Source organism: Pongo pygmaeus, chromosome 9, assembly GCF_028885625.2.
Source record: "Pongo pygmaeus isolate AG05252 chromosome 9, NHGRI_mPonPyg2-v2.0_pri, whole genome shotgun sequence".
Taxonomy (NCBI): domain Eukaryota; kingdom Metazoa; phylum Chordata; class Mammalia; order Primates; family Hominidae; genus Pongo; species Pongo pygmaeus.
In genome coordinates, this window is record NC_072382.2 from 122,734,149 (window position 1) to 122,759,504 (window position 25,356).

General features: G+C 45.5%; 1 protein-coding gene across 11 annotated transcripts in view; it reads left to right on the top strand.

The window, feature by feature from the left end:
• Positions 1-25,356, top strand: part of GRIK4 (glutamate ionotropic receptor kainate type subunit 4) — a 476,655-nt gene that overhangs the window by 445,114 nt on the left and 6,185 nt on the right. For all 11 annotated transcript variants that reach the window (XM_054440160.2, XM_054440159.2, XM_063671507.1 and 8 more), the window contains 4 exons: positions 3,589-3,754; positions 5,121-5,346; positions 9,854-9,982; positions 24,715-24,833. In XM_054440160.2, the coding sequence (XP_054296135.1) occupies positions 3,589-3,754; positions 5,121-5,346; positions 9,854-9,982; positions 24,715-24,833 (640 nt within the window). The remainder of the gene's footprint in view (positions 1-3,588; positions 3,755-5,120; positions 5,347-9,853; positions 9,983-24,714; positions 24,834-25,356) is intronic.

The window sequence follows — 25,356 nt, forward strand, 5'->3', positions numbered from 1 at the left end:
GGAGGAAGCCAGCCTGGCTGCCACATCACACCCCCTCTACCAGCCTTCTGAGGCTTTGTGTCTCTGCCCCTGGCTCTGGGGGCTTGCTGGCCTGTTCACCTCAGCAGGTGTGGGAAAATGCAACTCTTGTCCTTCAGAGTTGAGCAAATGATTCAATGTGTGGGAAAGCTCTTTGAAAACTTGAAAGTGCTACGTAAACATATGGACTGATCATTGTTATTAGACCATTATGGGGGCAAAGGAAAGACAAAACAAATGTGTGTGTGTGTGTGTGTGTGTGTGTATATATATACATACATATATATATATATATATATATATAGCCTAGAGAGGCAAGTTTGCAGAGCACAACTTTTTGATGCTCTCTTAAAAATCTGCTGTGGGTTTGGCTGTCATAGTGTACAGGACTTACGACCTTGGTTCTCTCCCTTCCTTCTCAGCTGTTTAGCCAAAGGAAAAGGAAAGGTGATGTTTCCACCCTTGAGTACTGGTGCCCAGAGTGGGTGGTCTGGACAGAATTACTGGAGGAGCCACTGGGCTGTTAGGAAGGTGAAAATGCAGCTGAGACAGCCATGCCTTCCTGTCTGGGGTTTCCATTTTCCCTGATAAACAACAAATGTAGCACGATTTAAACCTGGGCGAGATGCTTGCCTGTTACCAGATAGTTTGGAGAAGTCACTGAATAGATCACCATGGAGAACAGGAGCTCAGGTCTCCAGGAAGAGGGATGGATGATCTCAGCAAGGAGAGTCATGGAAGTCCCACCCACAACATCCGGGAACCTGGGCAGAAGCCCTGGGAGAGGAGCATCTGGGGATGTTGATCTCCTCCCTGGGGCTTTTCCTTCTGGAGAGTGCCTGCTCCCACAGATGGATGCAGCTAGAACCCCATTGCCCACTTCATCCGCTTGTCAGCTCTACCCTTACCCCAGGAAATCCCTCCTCCAGGACCCAGCCATCCTGCAGGTTGCCCTGCCCTGAGGGGAGGACTCAGCGCTGCTTTAAATGGCTGGCCCCAGGTGGCTTGGTCACTGTTCCAGAGTGTGTGTGAGAAGGGGCTCAGCGTGAATGCAAGCTGCCGTGACAGGCCTGTGCCAGCCGCGACTCCAGGTGGTCAGTGCACTTCTCTCCCAGCACACTAACAGTTCCTAGTTCTTAAATCAGGGCCTCTGTTTGGTCCGTTCCATGGAGGAGTGGGAGGTCAGAAGACAGGGCCATCGTGGCCTACCTCGGCCTCCTCACCCAGAGCACGTGATAGAAAACACCATGTCGCTGGAGAGAATGCCAGTTTGACAACTGAAAATGCCCTTTGACACAGGAGCGAGGCTCCACTGACCCCTCCGGAAGCGGGCGTCATTCCCTTTCTCAGCAGAGCCAATGGGTTGGCACTGAGCCGCTTGTGCCCTCTGACCGGTTTCCTTGTGACCAATGGCCTAAATAGCCACCTGGGGTGTAGCCTGAGTATAGCCAACTCTGAAGTCATGTCCACACCTAGGGCTCATTAACCCCCAGCACACACCTCCACAGCTAAGCAGCTGCAGAGCGCTGGCTTCCTCCTGGGGACTGCCCGCCCCAGGCCTCTTTTTAGGGATGGTCATGAGAGCACCTTCCAATAGGGCAGAAGAGCTGAGGCAGGAGCAGGGAAAGCAGACCTTGGGCATGGAGGGATACCTGCTACTTACAGGTCACAGATAGGGCAGGCAGAAGGAGGCAGCCAGGTGATTTTCATCCCATATTCAGTCTGATGGTCTCTCTATACATTTCTCTATATCTCACATCCCTCTAGTCCTTTAAAGATTGCTGATCACTCATGACATATTACTTCATTTTATCTCACAACTCTCCAGCGATAGGCAGAGCAGGCATGATTATCCCCATATATTTATTAGACAAGTAAATGAGCTCAGAGAAGGCGAGTGGTTTTCCCCACGGTCTCACAGTGGAACACAGCCAGAACCAAAACCCAGTTCACTCGCCGGTGGTCTGCCATGTAGACATGCCCATTGAGTCAGAGGATGCCCCTGTTGCTTCACTCCTGGGGAACAAGAACACAGCCAGCAAGAGTTCTTGTTCACAATGGCAAAAGGGGCAATGGGACCCGCTGCTCTTGAAAATCTACCCAGCAGCGGCAAGTTGCCGAGTTCTGTGTGTTAATCACTATGCATTCATCGTCTCTATAATGGATAAAGCCTCATGAACTCAGGCTCCACTGATTCAGAATTTGTGATTCTCCATCCCAAACTGTGCTTAGATCTATCTTTGAGCCCCTTGGGATTGGGATGTAGATCCATACTGTTGACCAGATGGGAGAACGCTTGTTTAACCTACTAAAATGAACACATAGTTTTTAATGGACTTAGCATATATGCTGCCTGAGCTGCAAAATTATTCTAATTTTAAATGAGTTCTGTCTACTCAGTAAAACAATATTCTAATTTGAAATAGCATGACCATTGTAAGAGTATTTTCTAATTCCAGCCTTTCAGCAGTTCAAAAGTGCTTTTCACCAGGTAGTCTTTATTAAAGATTTTCTGTTGTTACAATTTACAGAACTGGTTTTAAAATACAAATTTATCAGCTGGCACAGGGGCTCATGCCTATAATCCCAGTACTTTGGGAGGCTGAGGCAGGGAGACCACTTGAGCCTGGGAGTTCTAGGTTGCATTGAGCCCTGATTAAGCCACTGCATTCCAGCCTGGATGACAGAGCAAGACCCTGTCTCCAAAAAAAAAGAATTTATCGGCCAGGCATGGTGGCTCACACCTGTAATCCCAGCACTTTGGGAGGCCAAGGCGGGTGGATCACAAGGTCAAGAGATGGAGACCATGCTGGCCAACACAGTGAAACCCCGTCTCTACTAAAAATACAAAAATTTGCTGGGCATGGTGGCGCATGCCTATAGTTTCAGCTACTCAGGAGGCTGAGGCAGGAGAATCGCTTGAATCCACGAGGTGGAGGTTGCAGTGAGCCGAGATCGCGCCACTGCACTCCAGCTTGGCAACAGAGCGAGACTCCATCTCAAAAAAAAAACAAAGAATGTATCAATGTGTTACTTGGCAGGTTGCTTCACTTCTCTGAGCCTCAATTTCCTCACCTGTAAAATTGGGATAAGAATTTTGTCCCTGAGCTGTAGGGATTAAGTGAGAGAGTGGATGTAGCTCGTGGTAGCTGCTCACTGCCTGGCGATGCACATTTGAAGGTTGGCTTCAGCACGAGGAGGCGAGGCTCTAGCTCTGAACAGAGCACTTGGAGCTGGCACCCGCAGCTCATTCACTAGGTCATTTCTCACAGTCTCCAAAACTGTCTCATGTGCATGGACTACACCTCTTTTGAATAATAACCCAATAATCATCTCCTTTAGGAAATAAGAAAAACAAATCAACTGTCTTCTTCCAGGCAGTGCTCACAAACGCGATTCATTTCTGTTGACATCATATGCCCTGCCTCCTTTTTCTTCCCCCACTAAGCTGAAAGCTCTTTCAGAAGAAAGATGCCTGGTCTCTCCTATGTCACAGCAGGACTGGGGTCAGGGGCCAAGACTCCAGGGAGTGCCCGGGCAATGATGACTTCCTCGTCTTTTCCTACATAGGTGGGCATTCACGCTGATCATCATCTCATCCTACACGGCCAACCTGGCAGCCTTCCTGACCGTGCAGCGCATGGATGTGCCCATTGAGTCAGTGGATGACCTGGCTGACCAGACCGCCATTGAATATGGCACAATTCACGGAGGCTCCAGCATGACCTTCTTCCAAGTAAACCCCGTTTGGTTGCTCACCAGCATCGGGAATTGGGCAGAATAAAGTTGAGATGTTTGTCTGCTGGAGATAAAAACATCTCTCCTCATCTCATTATCTCTTTTGAACATATAGTTTGGAGGTCCACACGGGGCTTATTTATCTGCTGCTCCACAAAATACACCTGGAATGAGGTCCCAAAAGAACTTTGCTTTAATATCAGCCGGTGCCAGAGTGGTGGTACTTGAGATGATTTTAGGTCTAATGTGGTGGAACTATTTTTTAGTTGCCATAGTTTCATGTTTATATTAATGGCCATTAGAAAAAAAGTATATACATGCAGTGAATCAAACCTGTAGTTTTATTTATATTACTGCATAGAATGGGGTTAACGCATACATTTACATTTTTAAAGTGATTTAAATCGTATAGGTAGTATTTAGACAGAGCAAGATTCATACACGAATGACTGAAGTTTGAGGAACACCAGCTTAAGACGAACTGGCTTCATTGATTCCAGACCTGATAGGTATCAGATAGGGACCCTGTTGGCTTCTTTGAGTTTCCCTTGCAAGGCTCAGGAGAAAGCCGTGCCACAGCGATGTGTTCGCTGTCAAGCAAACTGATTGATTGCCAAGACTGACAGTCAGACCAGATGGAATAGTGGTTTTCATATGCCTCAAGCTCTCTTGGAAAGCAGGTTTCCCCTGGGGTTAAAAGGTGTCTAACCAACCTAATATCCAAGAAGTTCATTTTCGCATGAAACAAGTCCAATGCCTTCAGCTTTCTGTTTTCCAGGCAAGTCTCAGTGCCTACTGGCACAGAGAATAGTGAAGTCATCATGCAAACACAGGGTTTGGATAGACCCCCAGAGTTCTCTGACTTGTTGTTATTTGTAAAACAGCAGCCAGCATTGGATATGTGATTGATCAATTGGTTTAGGGTGGATAGAAAATAGTGAAACTGCTTCTTCAAAGGGTATCTCTGTATAGTCCTAAATGAACCTAAGTTCACTGCCCCAAATTGAGGGACAATGAAGGTACCCAACCAGAATTTCAGTTGTACCGGAAAATGGAGGTTGGCAGTAGAAGAGCTCTCGAGGGTAGATGAGGCAAAACCAATTACCAAATCAGGACCTTAGTGCCCTGTTGCTTCCTCATCTTTCTATAAAAGGTATCAAAGGCACAACTCCCTCCTCTGCCATTACACAGTGACAGTGAACATCTTGTGTTGAGAGACAGAAAGGGAAAAGGTTCTTGACTGTGATCAGCAGGTGGAGAAGCAGAAGGGCCAGCATCTTAAGGTGCACTTTGATTCCCTCTCTTTTTAAACCAACGTTTCCTTCCTCTTTTCCCAATCCTGCTTCCTTTTGTTCTTTTCCCAGAATTCCCGCTACCAGACCTACCAACGCATGTGGAATTACATGTATTCCAAGCAGCCCAGCGTGTTCGTGAAGAGCACAGAGGAGGGAATCGCCAGGGTGTTGAATTCCAACTATGCCTTCCTCCTGGAATCCACCATGAACGAGTACTATCGGCAGCGAAACTGCAACCTCACTCAGATTGGGGGCCTGCTGGACACCAAGGGCTATGGGATTGGCATGCCAGTCGGTATGCGGGAGAGGAACAGCCTCTTGGGGTAGCTTTGTCCAGACAGGGTCAGGGTAGTTCAAACCACTGAATGCAGCATTGAATCCAGTACCCCCTGTTGTTAGAACCAGTTTAACAGTGACTTTAGGTGGGCATTCTAAAGTTTTTTTTTTTTTTTAAAGCAAACACACATATTTCCTTTAATCAATGACCAGTGCTCAATCCTTGATTATTAAAGAGCTAGTTGATTAGTTACTGATTGATTAATTGACTAATTTAAAGGGCTAATAGTAATTATTAAAGGGCATGTTAATGTCTTTGGTGTGTATTTAGGCCTTTTGTTCCTCTTCTTGCTTGCTTCCCCTTGGCCATTTCTCTGTTGATTGCTATCTCTACTAGCAGTGGAAAGAAGGATGAGATGGTAAAATTCAAATCAGTTAATTTTGCTATTTGTTAGCATCACCAGTGAAAAGTTTACTTCTAAAGGAGACGGCCATGATTAGATAGAATGGCTTTCAAATTATTTGTGGATTTCACTGATCCATCTATGGTAGGTCGGTGTGGGTCATTGAGAAGGGGCATTAAGGCTCTGGTGTTCAGCCTGCTGACTGAGTGTCACCTCATCTTGTTGTATTAATAGGAGGATAGAGACGTTTGGCTTCCAGAAAGGTATCCTAGCTGTGCTTTTTAAAAGGACATTCACACTTTGGACTTTGGGCCTTCCCCTACTAACAGAACCTCCCCAAGAAGATGAGGAGAGAACATGTTTAGCTGCTGTGGTGATTGTGAAGGGGATCTGAATGTTCCTCCAGCCGCTTCTGACATGCACCTTTCCCCCTCCACGCACACACCATAGAGAGCCCATGCTGTAGAGGGTTGTGCTTATATGAGGGTGTTCTTGTACAAGGCAACAGGGGAAGAAGCAGGAATCGAGGCCATCAGACTCTGGGAGAAAATTGGTATATGGTATGCTCATCTTTGTAGTTACAGTACACATCCCTGCTGTTGATCTTTACCTTAGCTCAAAACTCTGTAAATTGCAGGATTCACTCACACCTGTGGAGCGTAAAGAGCACGGGCTCGGAGTCAGGCAGACCCCAGGATGTGTTCTGGTTACTGGCTGTGGTACCTTAGATGCATTCTTTAGCCTCAGTTATCTAATTCATAAAATTAGGTTTCTAATACCTACCTTATGGGGTTGGGAGGATTAAACCTGATAATCTAGTTAGGTGCCTTACCTCAGTGTCTCACACTGAGCCTGCCTTGGGGTAGATTAGTGTCCTTCTCATCTCTTCCATGGTTTCCTATGTTTTATTTATTTATTTATTTATTTATTTTTGAGATGGAGCCTCACTCTGTAGCCCAGGCTGGAGTGCAGTGGCAGTATCTAGGCTCACTGCAACCTCTGCCTCCCAGTTCAAGTGATTCTCGTACCTCAGCCTCCCAAGTAGCTGGGACTACAGACGTGCACTACCACACCCAGCTAATTTTTGTACTTTTAGTAGAGATGGGGTTTCACCATGTTGGCCAGGCTGGTCTTGAACTGCTGACCTCAGGTGATCTGCCCCCCTAGGCCTCCCAAAGTGCTGGGATTACAGGCATGAGCCACCACTACTTGACAAAAGCAAATTACTTAAATTCTGATCAGAAACAAAGAAAATGAACATAGGTAATAATATGGTTCATCCCTGAACTCTGTAAATTGTGGCACTAGGAGTTCTGTGAACTGTGAACTGGAGGCTTCACTCTGGGTACTCATAAACCTGCACACCCTCTATATGCTATTATATTTCATTGGTGTCCACTAACAATACAGATTATGGACACCTTTGAGAGATATACTCACTGACATTTTGTTTCAAGATGGTCGCGTGAACTGCAAAATGAACTTAAGGCACACCTTGATGATACTCTCTAGCAATTTAACAAATTTGACCTAAATTTCAAACGCTTCCAAAGTTTTCATGGAACAAAACTATGGAGAGTTGGGGTAAGATAGACCACAACTCTAGACATTTTCATCAGTAACCAAGGAAAATGGAAGGAAATGGGTTTGCTCTACATCTGACATGACACTGTTTTCACGTGTTATCTCACTTCATAGTCCTCCCTGCAAGATAGATGTGGTTATTCCCATCCTATGGAGGACAGAGCTCAGATTCGGAGCAGACAGATTACTTGTCCACGGTCACAGAATAGGTAGAGAAGCTGGGTGTGAGCCTAGGATGCTTGTCTCCAGTCCAGTAATTCATTTACCAGACCACGTTGCCAATGGGTCCTATCAGCTAGAAAGGACAGGATAGGTGGGAAGGTCTACTCTGAGCTAGCCCAGCTTCCCACATGAGGCTGGAAAGAACATTACACAGTTCATTGATGAGTCGGGATGTAGGTCCAGCTGGGAGTATGCACAGGAGGTACAAGCATGTATATCATTCTTAAGTGGAATGTAAGAGCCTAACTATGGAATAAGCAATGTGGTTGGACCCAGGAAAATTAAGAGAGACAGAATAAGGAACAAGATGGAAAATTAATCAGGTAGCTTAGGAGCTAAGTAGGTAACCAAGGAGTAAGCAGAATAGGGCTTTCATGTGGCCCCTGTTGTGTTATGAGGTTGGGTTGAACATGCTTGAAACTGCTTGAAATGCCTTGCTGGCCTAGACCGTTCTCTCTAAACCTGGAATGTTCATTAGTCTCACCACCTAACAGCATCCGTTAGACAACTCGTTCATGTGTCCGTTCACTGCAGATGTGTAATAAGTACTTACCGTACTTGAAGTTCTGCTGGTGTTTGCCCATATCACTGGCACACATTCAGTGCTGCAGGCTTGGGGTTCAGGTCCAACAATGTGTAAGATGTGTAATAAGTACTTACTCTACATGAAGCTCTGCTGGTGTTTGCCCAAATCACATGCACACATCCAGTGCTGCAGGCTTGGGGTTTGGGCGTCCAAGCATAGATGTGTCTATAGTAGGGAAGGTTCTACTGTGGAGCCGTGGGCTGTCACAGTTGGAAGAGATCTGGGAGATGTTCTAGTTCCTTGTCTCTGAAAGTGTGGTCTATGGCCCAACAGCATGGACATCACCTTGGGGCTTGTTGGAAATGCAGACTCTCAGGCCCCACCCCAGGCCTACTGAATCAGATTCTGCAGTTCAGCGAAATCCCCAGGTGATTGCAATGAACGTGAAAATTTGAAAATCACTCATCTGTTTGTTCCAAGCTTCTGCCTGATCCTTCACGGTAGCCTTTCTCCTCTGGGGCATCCGTCCACATCCAGCCTTCATAGAGTTTGGGCAAGGAAACTGGGCAGCTTAGTTGTTTTCCAGCCTCTTGGTAGCTTTTTCTTAATAATCTCAGGCCTCAGCCTGTGCCGGGACATTGAGCTTTCCATGGTTTCATTTAAGCCTGTTTTTGTGATTAAACCTAAATTCTAACACCAAAGCTCCTTGACAAAATTGCATTAGAAAAATTTAAAAAGAATGGTACTGAACAGAAAAAAGCCTTCTTTTGAGGAGGGAAGGAGGAGTGGGAGAAACAGGGTGATGGACAGGCCAGTGGGTTCTCATGTGCTCAGCAGGCAGCGCTGAGGGTGGGGGACACCTGGTGACCTGATTCTCACACTCTAGGGTGCCTCTTCTCTCATTGATTGGTGACTTCTCTGGATAAACAGTTGTCAGGTATAATGTAGTGAGAGTTACAAGTGCCTAAGAAATTAATTCATTTATTTATTTTTGAAACGGAGTCTCACATTCTGTTGCCCAGGTTGGAGTGCAGTGGTGCGATCTCGGCTCACTGCACCTCCGTCTCCCAGGTTCGAGCAATTCTGTCTCAGCCTCCTGAGTAGCTGGGGCTACAGGTGTGCACCATCACACCCAGCTAATTCTTGTATTTTTAGTAGAGATGGGGTTTCACCATATTGGCCAGGCTGGTCTTGAATTTCTGACCTCAAGTGATCCGCCCATCTTGGCCTCCCAAAGTGCTGGGATTACAGGCATGAGCCACCGTGCCTGGCTGTGAGAAATTAATTTAAATAAAGTAGAAATTGGACACACCTGACTAAGAGGTTTGTGTCACAGAAACACAAACTTTGGCCTCCTGGAGGTGGATGGGATGCTTTGCAGCCAGCGTCCTGTGTGTCGGTGGGCAGGTTGTTGAACTTGGATAGACCATCTTTTTAATTTAGAAGGTGCCCGGCTGGGGAGGTGGATGGCACAACTACCTGGAAAGCCGTTTCTTGACCCATCTTGGGGTGTTTGGCCATGGGCTGGACGTGCCAGTCAGCATGGAGAGAAGGGAAGCAGGAAAGCCTGAGAACCCTGCGTGAAATCAGAATGCCCCACTCTCCCGGGGGAGCCCTAATGGAGTAGACAGCAGTGGCCCCATGGGCTTGCCCCACCCGCTGCGTCTGTCTGTCCCCTCTCGAGGTGAAAGCAGGCAGGGTGGCCAGGAGGTGTGCCGGGAAGGGGAGCAGAGTGACACCTAACAGGGCATTCACAACCTGTGTCCTGGGCTCTCCTGTGACCCCTGCAGGCTCGGTTTTCCGGGACGAGTTTGATCTGGCCATTCTCCAGCTGCAGGAGAACAACCGCCTGGAGATCTTGAAGCGCAAATGGTGGGAAGGAGGGAAGTGCCCCAAGGAGGAAGATCACAGAGCTAAAGGTAAGGACGTTCAGGGCCATCCTCCTTCTGCCCTAGAGGACCAAAGTAGCTTGTTTCTCGCGTTCAAATTCCAGGTACACATAATGACTTCTAGGACCCATTGAGAACAGCCTTGGAAGGAACCTAGGTATAAACTGGGCTGGCGGGGAATCAGGTCTGTCCCAGGGTCTTGCGTATCGCAGGTACCCAGTTTCCACCCGGCTCCCAAGTCCTAGAGGCTCTGCCTCCACGATGTTTCTTGAACCCAGCTGCCTCTAACCCCTAGCACCGTGGCGTCTACCCTGGCTCATCACCTCACACCTGTGCAGTCACAGTCACCTGGTTTCAGTTTCCCATTCTTGCGTCTCTACAGTATATTCTCCACTACTAGCCAGAGTGATCCTTTTTAAAAACGCAAACTCGATGGCAGCATTCCCCCGCACAAACCTCCCAGTGGTTTCCCGTCCCACTGGGAATAAAATTAAGCGCCCTATGTGATCTGTTCCCCCTCAGCCTTCCTCTCTTCTCTGTGGTCCCCAAGCTTCCCATCTGGCCCTTCCACCCCAGGGCCTGTGCACCTGCTCCCTCCTCCTGGCCTTCCCTCGAAGAGCTCTTCACTGCCACCCTACACATTTCTCTCCATCACCTTAACCCCACCTTATTTCACTTCTCAGACCTCATCGCTACCTGATATTATATTTCTTATGTATTTGTTTACTTTCCACTTCCTCTACTAGAATGTAAGTTTCATGAGGGCAGGCTTGGTCATCACAGGGCTGCCCAAAGAGCCGGACATGTGGATATTTTATCGAATGAATGAGCAAATGTTAAATTAGGCTGAATAGAAAGCAGTCACTTACTGAGATGTATGGCTAAGACGTGTTGAGGGTCCCTGAGCACCCAGGATTTTCTGTAGGGGAACACTTACCCTAGTTTGCCCAGGATGGTATAGTCTTGTTTCTATTGTAGATCAGTTAATGCCTATAAATTATTTCTAGAAAGCGTTCATTCTCAAAGTGTCCTGGTTTAGACAATAAATCATATGGTCACGTACCATATCTACTACTCCATCTACTGCAGCCTTGTTAAAATATGCAACAGATTTACCTGTCCACGCTCTGCCCGAGGAAGACAGCTGAGGAGTAGAATGAAGGATATCATGTGCTTGTCTTTTCTGCTCAGCATGAATGATTGTCCCTGATGAGACAGTGAATGAATAACTATGTGATTCTCAGCGTCTATACGTGGATCTCTATCTTGCAAGAAGAGGTCTCAAGAATATGGATATATGGAGCAAGTATTTTTTATAATTTAAAGGAAATGCTACCCTCAGAGAACTGAGTGAGGCCACACACTTCTTGGCTCTTCACTCCCCAAAGGCCAGAGCTGACCATGGGGAAAGCAGTGGACATGAATGGACACAGGGCATGGGCAGACCTCATTTCAGTCTCGTGTCTACCAATTGCAAGTCTGTGAGTTTCAGCACAATAGTTAACAGCACTGAGCCCTCATTCCTTTATCTGTAAAATGAGTTCAGTAAGTAACACACTGTAGGGCTGCTGTGAAGGGAGAGTGAAAAAGCACAGAGCTTGGCTCATCCCTGCGCCCAGTGTATTGTAGCTGTGACTGATCTGCACCCTAGCACCGTGCTCTGCTGCTCTCAGAACTTCAGGGCAGTCTGATTCCATCAGCTGCCTTCAGAGAAGTTACTTTCAAGGGTCAGCCAGCCATTCCATTAACAGGGATATGTTGAGTGACAGTGAGGTGTCCCAGCACATCACTTCACACTCCTGGGAATAAGAAAGCTCTACAGGCTTACCAGCAAGCATCTTAAAGTGACTTCTGGAAACAAAATTCACTTACTTGAAGTGGTTAGCAAACAATTCTTGACACTTGCCAAATTACAGTTCAATACTGGGGGGTGAAGTGCGGAGATTACTTCTGCTTGTTCAGAGTAAAAGAAAATGGGGGAGATGCAGAAAAAAGTGTCAAGGCACTTTTGTGGATTGGATAGAATGAACTAGATTTTGAAGATGCCCAGGACCTGAATAGGTCGACACCGTGGGAGGAGGGCATTGCAGGCAGATACGCACCTTGAAGATGGATGTGGGGCAGAAGTCAGCACAGTGGGCAGGGCTGTGTGCAGGGGCACTGGATGGTCCATGTGAAACAGAGAAGAATCCGCATTTGGGGAGTTGGGTTGTGTAATGGGTTTGTACTAGGGAAGGTGTGGGTAGCAAAATGCTCCTCCACTCTCTCCCACAAAAGAAGACACATGGATTGGAAACATGTGGCTGGACCTGGAATAGCTAAAATAAAGTTGGATGATTGTCAGCATATGTTAATGTTGCTCTATGACAACAATGAGCTAAAGGATGGCGGGAAAGAGCGCCGTCTCTCCTCCATCTGCAGGGAAACAGCAGTGGTATTGTGCTCTGGAGCTTTCTAAAGTGAAAATGGAGAGGTGAACCTGGGGCCTAGAGCAGAAGGACCTTCTGCTTATCCTTCCTCTGATTGATAAGTGAAATAGAAGAAATGTCTAGGTATCTTTCTTCCTAGAAACCCTTGATCTCCTTCTCCCCTCACCACAGTGGGTTGAGGGCCTTCTGTGACTTTGGACAGAGCACTCAATGCACTATGCGGCAATCTTGGTCTCCTCTACTCAGTTGCTGGCACCTTAGACCCAAACCCAGTCTCATTTGCTTCTGTGGTCCTAGCCTCCCCAACAGAGCCAGGCACATAGTAGTTACTCAGTGTTTGTGGGATGTGTGATGAAAACTGCTGCTAGCTGTCAGAAGCTACCAATTGTTGTGTTTTCCTGGGTCATGCTAACATGACTCATGAGACTGTGCTTGGAGTTACTTTCCCAAATAGCCCTCTCACCAGGAGCTGTCCGCTCACACTCAGTTTTTCCTCTGAACAGCTGACGGAAGGCGTGCGGTGGTGCAGAGGTGCTGGAGAAGAGGGAGGCTGGAGCCACACAGGAGTGGCCAGGGGCAGTGCAGGGACCCTCCAAAGGATCCTGTCGTTGACCCATCAGGTCCAGGCCGCAAGCTCTGGTCAGCTCCAAGTCTCTCTTCTCTCCTCCTCCTTACTAGTCCGGGATTTCCTGCTTTCCTTTCATTTTTCAACCCTATTCCATTTGATCTCTTGAGCTTTGTTTCCCCTTTAGACTCGCTACTGAGTTGATCGCATCTTTCCAGTTCCCTGAACCCTCCCTGAACCCTAAATGCAGCCCCAGGACCTCCTGCTTTGTGTACTTAGTCATGTGTATTGATTTGCATCTCCTGCTCCTTCCTGTGGAGGAGCAGAGGGCAGCCCCATTGGCAAGCTCTGGGAAGGGGATCCACGATCTCGGTGACTTGCAGTCTCCACTCACAGACCTTGAGTTAGACCATCTCTCCCATTCCAGATCTTGCCCAAAGTCCAAGGACCCTTTCTTTTCATCCCTCCCCACCTATCTCTTAAGAATGGAGCTCATTAAATGTTTACCCTCCTGCATATGTGTTTGTTCTACTGACAGTCACTAGGGTAGTTCTCTTCCCTGAGGCAGTTTTGATAGGTTTTGAATGGACATTGGGTCAAATGGACTCCACTCCATAGATGTCCTTGTGATAGTAGACACTCTGAAACATCTTTGAGCCTCAGTTTCCTTCTCTGGAAAATAGAGGTAATAATAGCATGGCCACTTCCCAGGGCTGTTGTGAAGGTTGAATAAGATAAATCATGTTAAGCATTCAGCAAAGTGCCTGGCACAAAGTTTATGGCAACGAATTTTATTCCAAAATCTAGGCCTGAACGAGCAATTAAGGCACAATGAGAGGTTTGAGTAGTGTCCTCAAGCTGTGAATGTGCCCATCCATCCATTCTCCCTAAGGCTGAAGGGCTCTTCAAAAATCAACACTTAAGACATATATTTTCTGTCTGTTGACATTTTTCCCCCCTATAGACAATAAGCAACTCAAGGACAGGGACTGTGTCGTATTATTTTTTGTGTCCCAATGCCCAGAACATCACCTGCCATCAGTATTTGATGAAAAAATGAACAGCAAATGAATAGATAAATGAACAAGTGAATGAGCTAGCATCTCAAAGTCCTCCTGACTTTGGAGGAGGAAAAGTCTGGAAAGCCTTATCTTATGATTGTTTCCTTTCAAACGGGTGCCCAGCACCCCAAGTGTTGCAATGGAAAGTATTCATGTAGTTCTTATTGCTGCCAACAAACAGCATGGTAAACTACTGTGTACCAGGCACTGTGCGAGGCTCTGAAATTACCAAAAGGAATACAACCTGGCCTTGACCTTAAGAGGCTTAGAAGCTAGAGAGAGGCATAGATAGTTGCTGTAATGGTTGCAGTGTGGGAGAGTTTTAATAGCGGTATAAAGAGAATGTCTGGAAGCCCGGAAGAGGAAGTGATGAATTCTGTGGAATGGTCAGGGAAGGCTTTAAGGGCACATGGCCTGGACCTGGAAGCATCCCTTAGGAATCGCTGCTTTAGGACTGTTGTGAGGCACAGGTGTTACACTGAGAACTTGGTTTGAATAGGTAGGATGAGGTTGGACTTAAGAGATTGTTGAAAACCGGGTAAAGGTACTTGGACTGCAACCAATCTGTCTCACGCTTTTTCACAGGAGGAACCAAAAGCAGAGGAGACTAAATGGGAGCTGTTGGGATCTAGGACATTGTCTAAAGCAGCCTACTTGTTTGGAATTTCCTGGAAGTCTTCTGTTCTGTCCTAAAAATACATGTGAATTTTGCATCTTACTCTGTAATACAGGCATATTTATTTAATGTAAGAATGTTTTTTCCCACCCAAGCCCTAAGTAAAATCAGTGTCCCAGGAAGACGCCCCATCATCATGCCACAGCTTTGCCAGACTCCTTGGCACACCAACAGTGCCCTGAACTGGGTTTGGGAGAATTGCCAGTAGCTGTCAAAGGTTCTGGGGTGAGATGTGGCACACGGAAAGCTGGTGTGGTGGGACGGAATTCTGAGCTCTTGGCGGCATTCATGGTCCCAGGGGATAGTTATTGCCTTGGGAGAAATCAAGTCAAATTATTGGCTTTAAGTTCCAAAATAAGTTCTTAAAGCTCACAGCAGAGATAATGTCCTTGGAGAGCGAGGTTTTTGATTTGCTAGAGAAGTATTTTGGAATACAGAAGGTTAATTCCTAATAGGATCTGGGCAAAAAGTTAATGCTGGAAGTTAGAGTGAAAAAAAAAAAGAGAAAGAAATAGAAGAACCAGGCCACCAAGTCTGCAAATCAGATAAAAGGATGCCCTGGCCAGGACAGGAGCTTCTGAGCAGAAAAGGACATGTTAAAATGTGGTTGGTCCCTGCCCTCCTGGGAGCCGGAGAGAGGCAGATATCACTCCCAGAATTAGCTGGCTATTCCAAGAGTTCTAAAGAGATTTTTACTTGTGCAGGGGCTGTGGGTGGTACATGTGGAGCAGAGAAGAATTAGCATCTGGAGAGTTTGGCTGTGTAATGGGCTTGTACTGTGGCATGACGCATATTTCTGGAGTTTGGCAAACCCCAGAAATATGTGCCATGCCTTAGTGAAGTGGGTGACATAAGAGGCGGCACATAGGGACCCAAGGCAGAGGGCCCAGTGAAAGGCCTGAGTTTTCCTTAACTCCAGACAAAGATATTGGAAATCTAAGTGGACTACAGCATAAGACCAGACACCTACCCCCACCCCAATACAACGACACAACCGCAAACCTGAAATACATCCCGGGAAGAAGAGGGAATGGAGAAGACACTGGATTTAAGTGAATTTAAACATGAAATGACTGAAAATTCTCTATGTTTTTGGCCATGTGGTGGAAATGGAAGTTGGAGGTGGAATAGAAATATAAAGTTATAATTGTTGCAGTTGTTGGCCTTGGAAACAGTTCCGCATCCACAGAGGTCTAGATGGTTCCACAGTTTTTGGAAGATGGCGCTGACAGTAGAGTTCAGGATGGAGGGAGAGGGGAGGCAGAAAGGGAGATCAGGCTTCCAGGAAAGATGGAAAGAAGTGAACAGGAGGCCTCTCTCCACTGCACTTTAGGACCAAATGTTCCCTGGCATGAAGAAGAGAACTGAACAGATGAAAGGGAAAATAAACAGTGGAAGTCATCCTGTCCAGGTCCCAAATGCATCCGAAGATTTCTGGGTGCTAACAACCAGCCAGTGTTAACTTGTCTCTCCACGGTCATCCTTTGGAACAAGAGGGTGAGCTGTATTAATAAGGGGCAATGTTTCAGAGTGGGGCTGTCTGGGAGATGCTATGCAAATCACTCTGAAAGCCAGGACTTCAGCTACTACTGTCCCAGCCATAGCTGCTAGTGCCAGTTCAATGTGGTGGCCCCATTTGTGCCATGGCTGGAGCCCAAGCAAACATTACTCAGAGAGGCTAAGAGGCTTCTTGGCCAAGCGAAACTGCACCTGACCTCTTCCAAGCCAAGTAAGAAGCACTAGCCCGAAACGGGAGGTGCCATTGCTTGGTCTCTCTCTGGTAAATTAGCTGTCAAACTTACTATGGTATATAATTCGTTGTTAAGGGATTTGGAAAAACACGACCAACATGACCCAAAAATCTCTTCCCTTAAATCATTTTTTTTTTTTTCTGAGACAGATTCTCATCCTGTCACCCAGGCTGGAGTGCAATGGCACGATCTTGACTCACTACAACCTCCACCTCCTGGGTTCAAGCGATTCTCCTGCCTCAGCTTCCTGAGTAGCTGAGATTACAGGCACGCCCAGCTAATTTTTGTATTTTTGTATTTTTGTATTTTTAGTAGAGATGGGATATCACCATGTTGGCCAGGCTGGTCTTGAACTCCTGACCTCAAGTGATCTGCCCCACCTTGGCCCCCCAAAGTGCCAGGATTACAGGCGTGAGCCACCACACCCGGTCTTTAAGTCTAAGTGTTCACCAGGAATCAAGACCCAGGAACATTTTTTTCCTGTGTCTCAGACTGAACAGAGGGCAGTAGTTTTCACCTGCTTTCCCAAGCAGCTCCTAGGTGATCTTTCTTTTTTAGAATTTGAATCAGTTGGCTTTCACATGTGCCTAAAGGAAGGAGAGAAATATGGAATGGGCAGAGAGGGATAGAGGTGAAAGGAACTATTAGTGGGTCTGTTTTTCGGAGACCTCTGAAACTGAGAGTGGCTGCAGTTTTAATTAGAATGTACCAGACGACGCGCCAGTGCCTAACATAATCCTTTTCTACTTTGTTATCCTATTAAAATGCGAGAAATTTCAAAGAAAAGGAACTGGTGCTTACCCCACTTCTAATCCAATATTACAGCTCAAACATTACTGCCAAATTCCAGAGAAGAATCCTAACATTGTGATGATGCCACCAATCCCAAGTCTTTCTGCCAGGTCTTGCTTGCCTCTGGTAAGAGCCACAACATTACCCCTTTGCTTCCTCGCCCCCTCTGACTCTCCCTGCCCATAGCTGGGTGGCTGTCCACCTCCCTACCTCGCTAAAAAAATGAAACGGCAGATCTTATGGAAAACTGGAGATTACAAAAAGGAACAGGCTCCATTCCAAGCTGTTTCATTTTCTTCTGCCTTTTCTTTTCAAAAAACACTTATTTATTTATTTTCTCACTTAGCTGCTATAAAAGGAAAATATCGCTAGCCACTCACAGATGCCGGCATCCCAATTCAAGGAGATTGGATTACTGAAGTCTTTGCAGAACAATTGCTAGACAAAAAGGTGGTCGGTGAACTCCAAGGAAATTAAATACCTTTATCTTGAAAAACACGAGCTCACAATGGGGCTTCAAAGGAACATAAATACACCACCAGGCTGTGAAAATCAGGGTTCCCTTTCAAGAATGGAAAAGAGGCCAGTGGCATTGACTCCCAGAATCCTTGGAAAACAGGAAGTTTGCTGTCTGGCACGGTGGGAATGGAAGTGTGAGACATCTTAGCAAGAGTGGGGGTGAGTGATGGGAGTGGAGGGGGCCCCGGGGATGCTTCCCTCTCTCTTTCTTCTCATGGGATCCAGCGTGGTTATCCTGGTTCTCTGGTTTCTCTGGAGAGAGCCAAGGCTGGAAACCTGAATGTGGGAATTTAGATAGTGTTTCAGAGAGATGCTGTGGAGGAAGCCTCTCTCTGATCAAATTAGATCTATTTTTGAGAGAGAGAAACTCCAGAGGGATTTCCAGAAACCATGATCAGAACAGAGGCAAATGGTAGCCCCATGAGTCTGCAACAAAGCAGGTCAGAATTGTTAAGACTTCAGCTCACTGTTGTCTGGAAACTGGGCCAAGATTAAGCCAACAAATCATTGATTCAAACATGCAATGTCATGTTCTGAAGGACAGAAGGGGATTTTATAAGCTGAGCTGTAGCTCACATGTAGACCCCCTCACCTCTGCCCTGTGTCCCTCTAGAGGTTCCCAGGAATGTGTTCAGTCATTAGGATGCCAGGCTGAGTTCTGTAATCACCCTCCTGCAGCATGAGTGGATGCCGAGTGACTGGGAGAGGTGGTGTGGAGCAGACAGGAGGGGACTGGCATCAGTTTAGATCTGGGTACTTCCACTTGTCAGCCGTGGAACCTTGGGCAAGTTACCTAACTCCTCTGTGCCTTGGTTTCCGTGTCAGGAAAATGGAGGTAAGAGTAGTGCCCATTTCACAGGGTAACTGTAAGGATTGAGTTAAAACATTTAGCATGCTGACTTTGCTCATAGTAAACACTCATAAAGGTCAGCTTTATATTTATACAGAGCATTAGCTTTGGAATCAAATTGATCTAGAATTCACGTTAGGTATGAAAACATGAACAACTTAAGTTCTCTGAATTTCTGTTTCTTTAACTGTAAAGTGGGGACAATGGGCCTTCTCTATGGTGTTTTTAATGATAATGGAATGAGACAGCAAATGAAAAATGAGGCACTTGAGCTCATATTTTGATGGATTATAAGCAACCTCCCATAGCTCATGTTTGGATAAATTGCAAAATTTATCAAATACCTCTCCCATCCCTCTTCTAGTTTGAGTCCCTTTTGCCTACTTTTCTCCCATTATTCTCTCCAGAATCTGCTAGGTCTAGTCACCAGATGCCTTGGTGAATACAAGAAGAAATGACAAACATACCATTTCAACATGATGAATCACTTTGAATTTTCTGGGAAGATCATGTAGGTCAGTTTATATCTGGGCACATAAAGTTGCTATTTACAATAAGTCCCTGGAGATGGGACTATTTGATACACTTGCATGGCTATAGGTGAATATAGTTCTGAAACAGAAACTGCTTGAAAGCCATATGGTTCCAAGAATCCATGTTCTTGTCCAGTGCTCCTGATGAGCCAGTGTGGCACAGAGCTTCAGCACCATCATAGTGCCCAGCTCATGGAAGCTCCTCAGTCAAGATCTGTTGACCAATGACAAAGAGCAAATACATTGTCTTTTGCTGGGATCTCATGGCACTAGTCAGTCCTCTGTGCAAGTGGATTCTCTGCACCTGCCTCCATGGCTTTTGTGGCCTCTGCCTTTTTATTCCAGCCTTCCCTCACTTTTTGTTCAAAAGGAGCTTTCCCTCTGTATTTTAGTTGCAGATTTCCACAGTGGTTCGTGGAGATATGTGAGTGTTTTAAGGGCTAGGACACGAGTGTACCTGAATCCAAGAAGTGGTTATTAGCCAGACGGAACCAAAGGAAGAGATTCACATCTCTTCACAGGTGCTCTCTTCCAGGGTGCCATTCCCCTTTGTAGTTCAAGAGACAAAGAACATTATTCATTTGCATTTGTGACTATCATTTTGTGGGCAAAATATTTGCGGGCAATCTGCGGGTGACACCAAAGTTAGTATTTAGCCAACCAGGAGTTTGTGGGGAGAGTGTGATTCTATTTCAGTGAATGCAACTGATTGCTGGGGCATAGCTGAGCCTCAGAGACTCAAGTGTCAGGAGAAAGTCCCAGTTTGTAAAGCCATCTGCCTGCATGGCTTATGTGTGGTCCCATCTGAAGAAGGGAAGGAAAGAGATGACTAGATGTCTTCCCAGTCCCCCTTGCCGGTGCTGAGGCATCTGTGAGTGCCGCGTGGGCCTTGTAGGCTGGAGGGAGTTCACATCAAGGGCCCCTTCTGATGAATGTCGATGTGCTGTGGAAGGCATTTGACTTCTAGAGAATGACTGATGACAGTGTTAAATGGAACTGCTGCGCTCTCCGAACTCTCCCTTCCCACTCCCCGCTCCATCTGTTTTTCAACTCTGACTCTGCCAGCAATCTATTCTTGCTTCCTCTTTCCAATAACTTCCTCAAGGCACGAATGGTATACAAGCCTTGCTTCTATGAGGAGGAGGCCACTCAGCCAGGAATCAGGACGCTGGAGCCAACACCCATGATTAACATGCTGGCCATGAAATGCGAGAAGCTGGGAAAGAAAGACTATAGGGTGTTTCAGTGACTCATGGTTTCTACCAGCCTCCTGTTAAACCTCAACTCCCCTCAAAGCTTTCCCTGATCTAATAAAAATTATCCCAGTGCGGACCACATGCCTGTTAATAACTTTCCCAATACCCCCACCCAATACAGGCGGTCCATGTTGTGAATTGCTCATGTCAATATTCAGTCCCCTTTAGCCATCACTCAGTACAGTCTGGGCCATCTTCCTCTGTGACCAGGCTGGAGCACTCAACCAGGGCAGAGCACTCAACCAGGGCTGTCATGTTCTACCGTTATTTCAAACAAAATTTAATTAAAAAGGAATACATATGGGTCCAGAGCTTTTGGTAATGCAGCCCACTACATCTAGAATGTCTTTATCCTCTTTCTTTCTGCTCATTCTTTCCACAGACATTTACTGAGCTCCTATAATGGGCCAGGTACCATGACCGTGAGGTTATAGAGTTGAACAAGGCATGGTTCTTCCCCTCAAAGAGCTCACAGTGTAGTGGGAAATCCAGATATATAAACTAGTGTATTATTTTATGTATAATAGTGATAAACAAGGTATTATTAGTAAAACACAAAAGTAGTATACCTAAAAGTCAGGTAAGAGTAGAGAAGGCAGCCTGGAGGAAGTGACCTCCAAGCTAAGTCTTAAAGCAAAGGTTGAGGTTAGCCAGATGTGTGTCTGGGGAGTAGGGGTAGGTTCCAGGCAGAGGAATTAACAGGAGCAAAGGTATGGAAGGTAAGAGCAACGATGCTGTGTGCTGGGAACTATAAACAATTCTGTGTTACTTGAGGATGTGTCACAGTTAGATTTTGCATTTCAGAAAGATCAGTGAGGCAACTGTGTAGTGTGCAGAGTTGAGGAGGAAACAGCTACAGGCAGGGAAATAGTTTTAAAGGCTACTGCAATAGTCCAAGCAAGAGATGGTGGGTGCCTGAACTAGGGAAGTGACAGGAGGAATAGAGAGAAGGGTAAGAAATTGAAAAATATTTAGGAGGCAAAATCAGCAGGACTTGGTAATAGCCAAGACATGGAGGAGAGGCAAGAGACCAAAGGTAGGAAAATGAGAAGAAAATGTGCCCTGGGCCAATCAAAGTAGATTGAGGAGATCGGAAGAGAGCGATGAGAAATGGCTTTATAAAAAGCCAAGATGGGAGTGTGACTGACAGTGTCAAGTGCTAACAAAGGTCATGCAAGATCAGGACTAGAAAATTTCTATTAGGCTAGAAACAGAATGTTCATTGGTGACCATAGCAAGGGTGGTTTTAGTGGTGCAAGACAAAATTGCATGGGGTGAAGATTGAATAGCAAGAACAAAAGTATATTCAAAACAGAATTATTTTCTCCTTTAGATCTCATAGACAGAGTCACTTGGAGCTTAAAAGCTTTTTGAGTGTCCAAATTATGTTTGAGGTCTGAATAAAAAGTACTGGCTTCAGAATGCAAAAAGGAAACTGCAAAATTAAATTAAGACATGTTTAAATATCTCCAAAATGTAATATTGTTTCAACTTCATTAATCTTTGAATTTAATATTCATAAAAACTTCATTATATGTAGAAATAATTTTTTGGTTAGATTTTTAACTTTGCAACATTATTTTGTATGTATGTGCAATGATTGCTGAGAAATCACAGCCAATTGTAAGTTAACTGTTTCTTGCCACTCAGTAATATCAGAAGCAAAGATTTTTAAATGCATTTAACATAAGATGTGGGTGCATTTTTTTCTACTTGCTTTTATGTGAGATGGGTCCTCCAAATGTAAGTGTTTTTAAGGGCTTTTAGAAGGTCTTAAAATAGTTCTGATGTAGACAACTCTCAAAAAGCTTGGCCATGGAAGGAGAAAGAAGTATTGGATTAGACAGAGTTGGAGAGAGTAAGGAGGATTTCTTTGTCTTTAAGGAGGGAGAGACATGAGTATGTGAATGTACTGAGGGAGAGAGCCAGTGGAGAGAAGATTGGAGGAGGACCAGGGAGGTGACTGACAGGGAAACAGGGGGCACAGCTGGAATACAGGTAGTGGAAGAAGACCTAAAGGGGAAAGAAAACCCCCTCTACAGAAACAAGAGGAATGTGAGACCCTCTCCAAGGGGGCCCTTGTCCTGTTTTCTTTTGTTTTTTGTTTTTGTTTTTGTTTTTGAGATGGAGTCTCACTCTGTTGCCAGGCTGGAGTGCAGGGGCACGATCTTGGATCAAGTGGCAGTCTTCACCTCTTGGGTTCAAGTGATTCTCCTATCTCAGCCTTCCAAGTAGCTAGGATTACAGGTGTGAGCCACCATGCCTGGCTAATTTTTGCATTTTTAGTGGAGACGGGGGTTTCACCATGTTGGCCAGACTGGTCTCGAACTCCTGACATCAAGTGATCCACCTGCCTTGGCCTCCCAACATGCTAGGATTACAGGCGTGCACCACTGCACCCAGCCTCTTGTCCTGTTTTCTATCTGAAGCACAACTATTGCCAAGTGATGGGGGCACCCTGTAGACTCTCAGCAGTCACTTGGGGACTCCAGTTACCTGAGCAGGTGGCCATCCTTCATGTCACCATTGTCATTTCCCCATTTACGGGGGATGTCCACCCAGCCTTCCTCCACAGGGGCTGGCAAGAGAAGGTAATTCATCCGTGTCGCACAGATACACATCCTAATACTCCAGTTCTCACCACCCCTAAATCTGCGGACTGAAGTATCTGCCTACAAACCCCAGCCAGCCCCTTGGTACATTCCCTCTTAAGTGTCCCTTTTGCATCCCCTCCTTCTTGTGGCTCTTGATGCTCCCAGAGTGAAAATCTTCTACCAAAATGACCCAGGTTAGAGGGACAGGTGTCAACATAAGATGTGGGTGCATTTTCTTTTACTTGCTTTTATGTGAGATTGGGCCTCCAAATATAGGTGTTTTAAGGGCTTTTTGCCCATTTAAGCACCTTCCTCCTGGAAGGTAGAAGTGAGTTTTTAAATGATCCCCTGTTTTTGATTATTCAAAATACAGGATTCCCACATTCACACAGGTACTCAAGAGTTGACTGTGGGCGTGCAGATCAGAGTGTATAGTTCATTTGGTGCATTCATCATGTGAGTCCTCAGAGTCATTCTAAGCAGATTTTCAGTTGTAGGCAGGGACGGCTACTGCACTGTGTTATTTTAAAAACAAAAATCAGACATCCACTTAGGGCTTTGTGAAAGGAAACCCTAGGCATCCTGAAATGGCCAGATAGAGCTATTTTTCCAGCTTTCCAAGGTGCAGAAGGTAGCGTCGATTTCTGATCTGGCCCTGTGACTCATCTCATAGTGCCGTGCAAAGCTGACTGCCCCTGACATTGACAAGGCTCCATGTTCTGTGAGGACACTACTGACTGAACATTCAGATGTGCAAGCATTCCTGAAGAACATGGGACACAAGAGAACCTCCTGGATGAAAGATGCCTTTTGATTTCTGATTGTGGCCCCAGTTGAATCAGGGTGTTTTGTGTTTGGGTTTCTCTAATGCCAAAAAAAAGCATTTAATTACACAACTGAACTCAATGTTTGACACAGTGGAAATGAAACACAGTGGAAAGTATATTGACTATATACTGTGTGCCAGGTATCATGCTTTGCAATGAGAACATGACCAGAAACGATGTCTGACTCCCAGGAACTTACATACTTCCACAATGCTTCTAAAATTACCAATTTGTAAACTAATTTTAGGAATGACTAGAAAAGAATCACCTGTGAAACTTCTGTAAAAATACAGATTCCTGGCCCCCATGTCCGGAGATACTGATTGAGTAGGTCTGGGGTAAGGACTGGGAATCAATATTTTTAGCAAGCTTTCTAGGCAGTTCTGATGGCAGCTGGTTTGTGAACCACTCATTTGGTGGGATACAAAGTTTTACTTTCCAAATAAGTATTTTAGTAACATGTTGACCAAGACAGGTAAACATAATTTTTTCTATCCATGGTTTGGTCAAAATAGTTGCTTTTATATCACATAAATACAATGTTAGGGAGATTGAGTAAAACTTTTATGAAACTATTAGAACTGACAGGTATTTTGGTGTCATGTCTCTCTCTATAAGCTGTCAGAGTTTGTGTGAGCCCTTTTCTTAAATGGTTCTCACCTCCCAGCCCCAGACACCCTTTGGTAAGCTTCTTGCCAGTGTCCTTGATTGATGGCAAGATCTCTCTCTTCCATTTTATTTCACCTATGCTGCATTTTTTCCATAATTAAATATCGTCAAGGACTGGGTGTCTACTTGAGCATCTACCATACTCAAGTTCTTGTTTGAATGATTTTAGTATTTTTGATAAAATGATTGTGTCTTCCTGATCTTTTACAATATTTTTCATTTGTTATCACTTTCTTACAGGCCTGGGAATGGAGAATATTGGTGGAATCTTTGTGGTTCTTATTTGTGGCTTAATCGTGGCCATTTTTATGGCTATGTTGGAGTTTTTATGGACTCTCAGACACTCAGAAGCAACTGAGGTAAACTTCAAAGGGGTATGATCGATAGTGTTGGCAGATGGGGTGAAGTTCACAGGCTCATGCACATATAAGGTTATTTCAGATGCTTACCACAGGAAGTGCAGCGAAGAGAATCCCAGTGCCCAGCAGAGGGGATTTGGATCAGTGCTTCATTACTTAGTAATTATGCAGCTACAGAAGGGGCACTTAACCTCTCTGGGCTTCAGAGTTTTCTTTGAAACAGCCCAACCAATAAATATGTGAAAAAGCTTTTATGAATAACAAAGCCTTCTAGAACCATCATTTAAGATGTAGTTGAGAAAAATAGGTGAAAGTACCAGGTTACTATGGAAAAGACAACCTCAGTCCTTTCATTCTGAGTATATTTTTGCCTTGCAGGGAAAGATCCTTAGAGATATCCCGACTCATGTGAACCCAAGAATTTTATCCCTCTTCTCGGGGATTTTGAATAAGTTCAATTCCCCAGCTGTGGCTTAGAGACAGGGTTAATATAAACTTTACCTAGGTTGAACAGTTTGAAAAG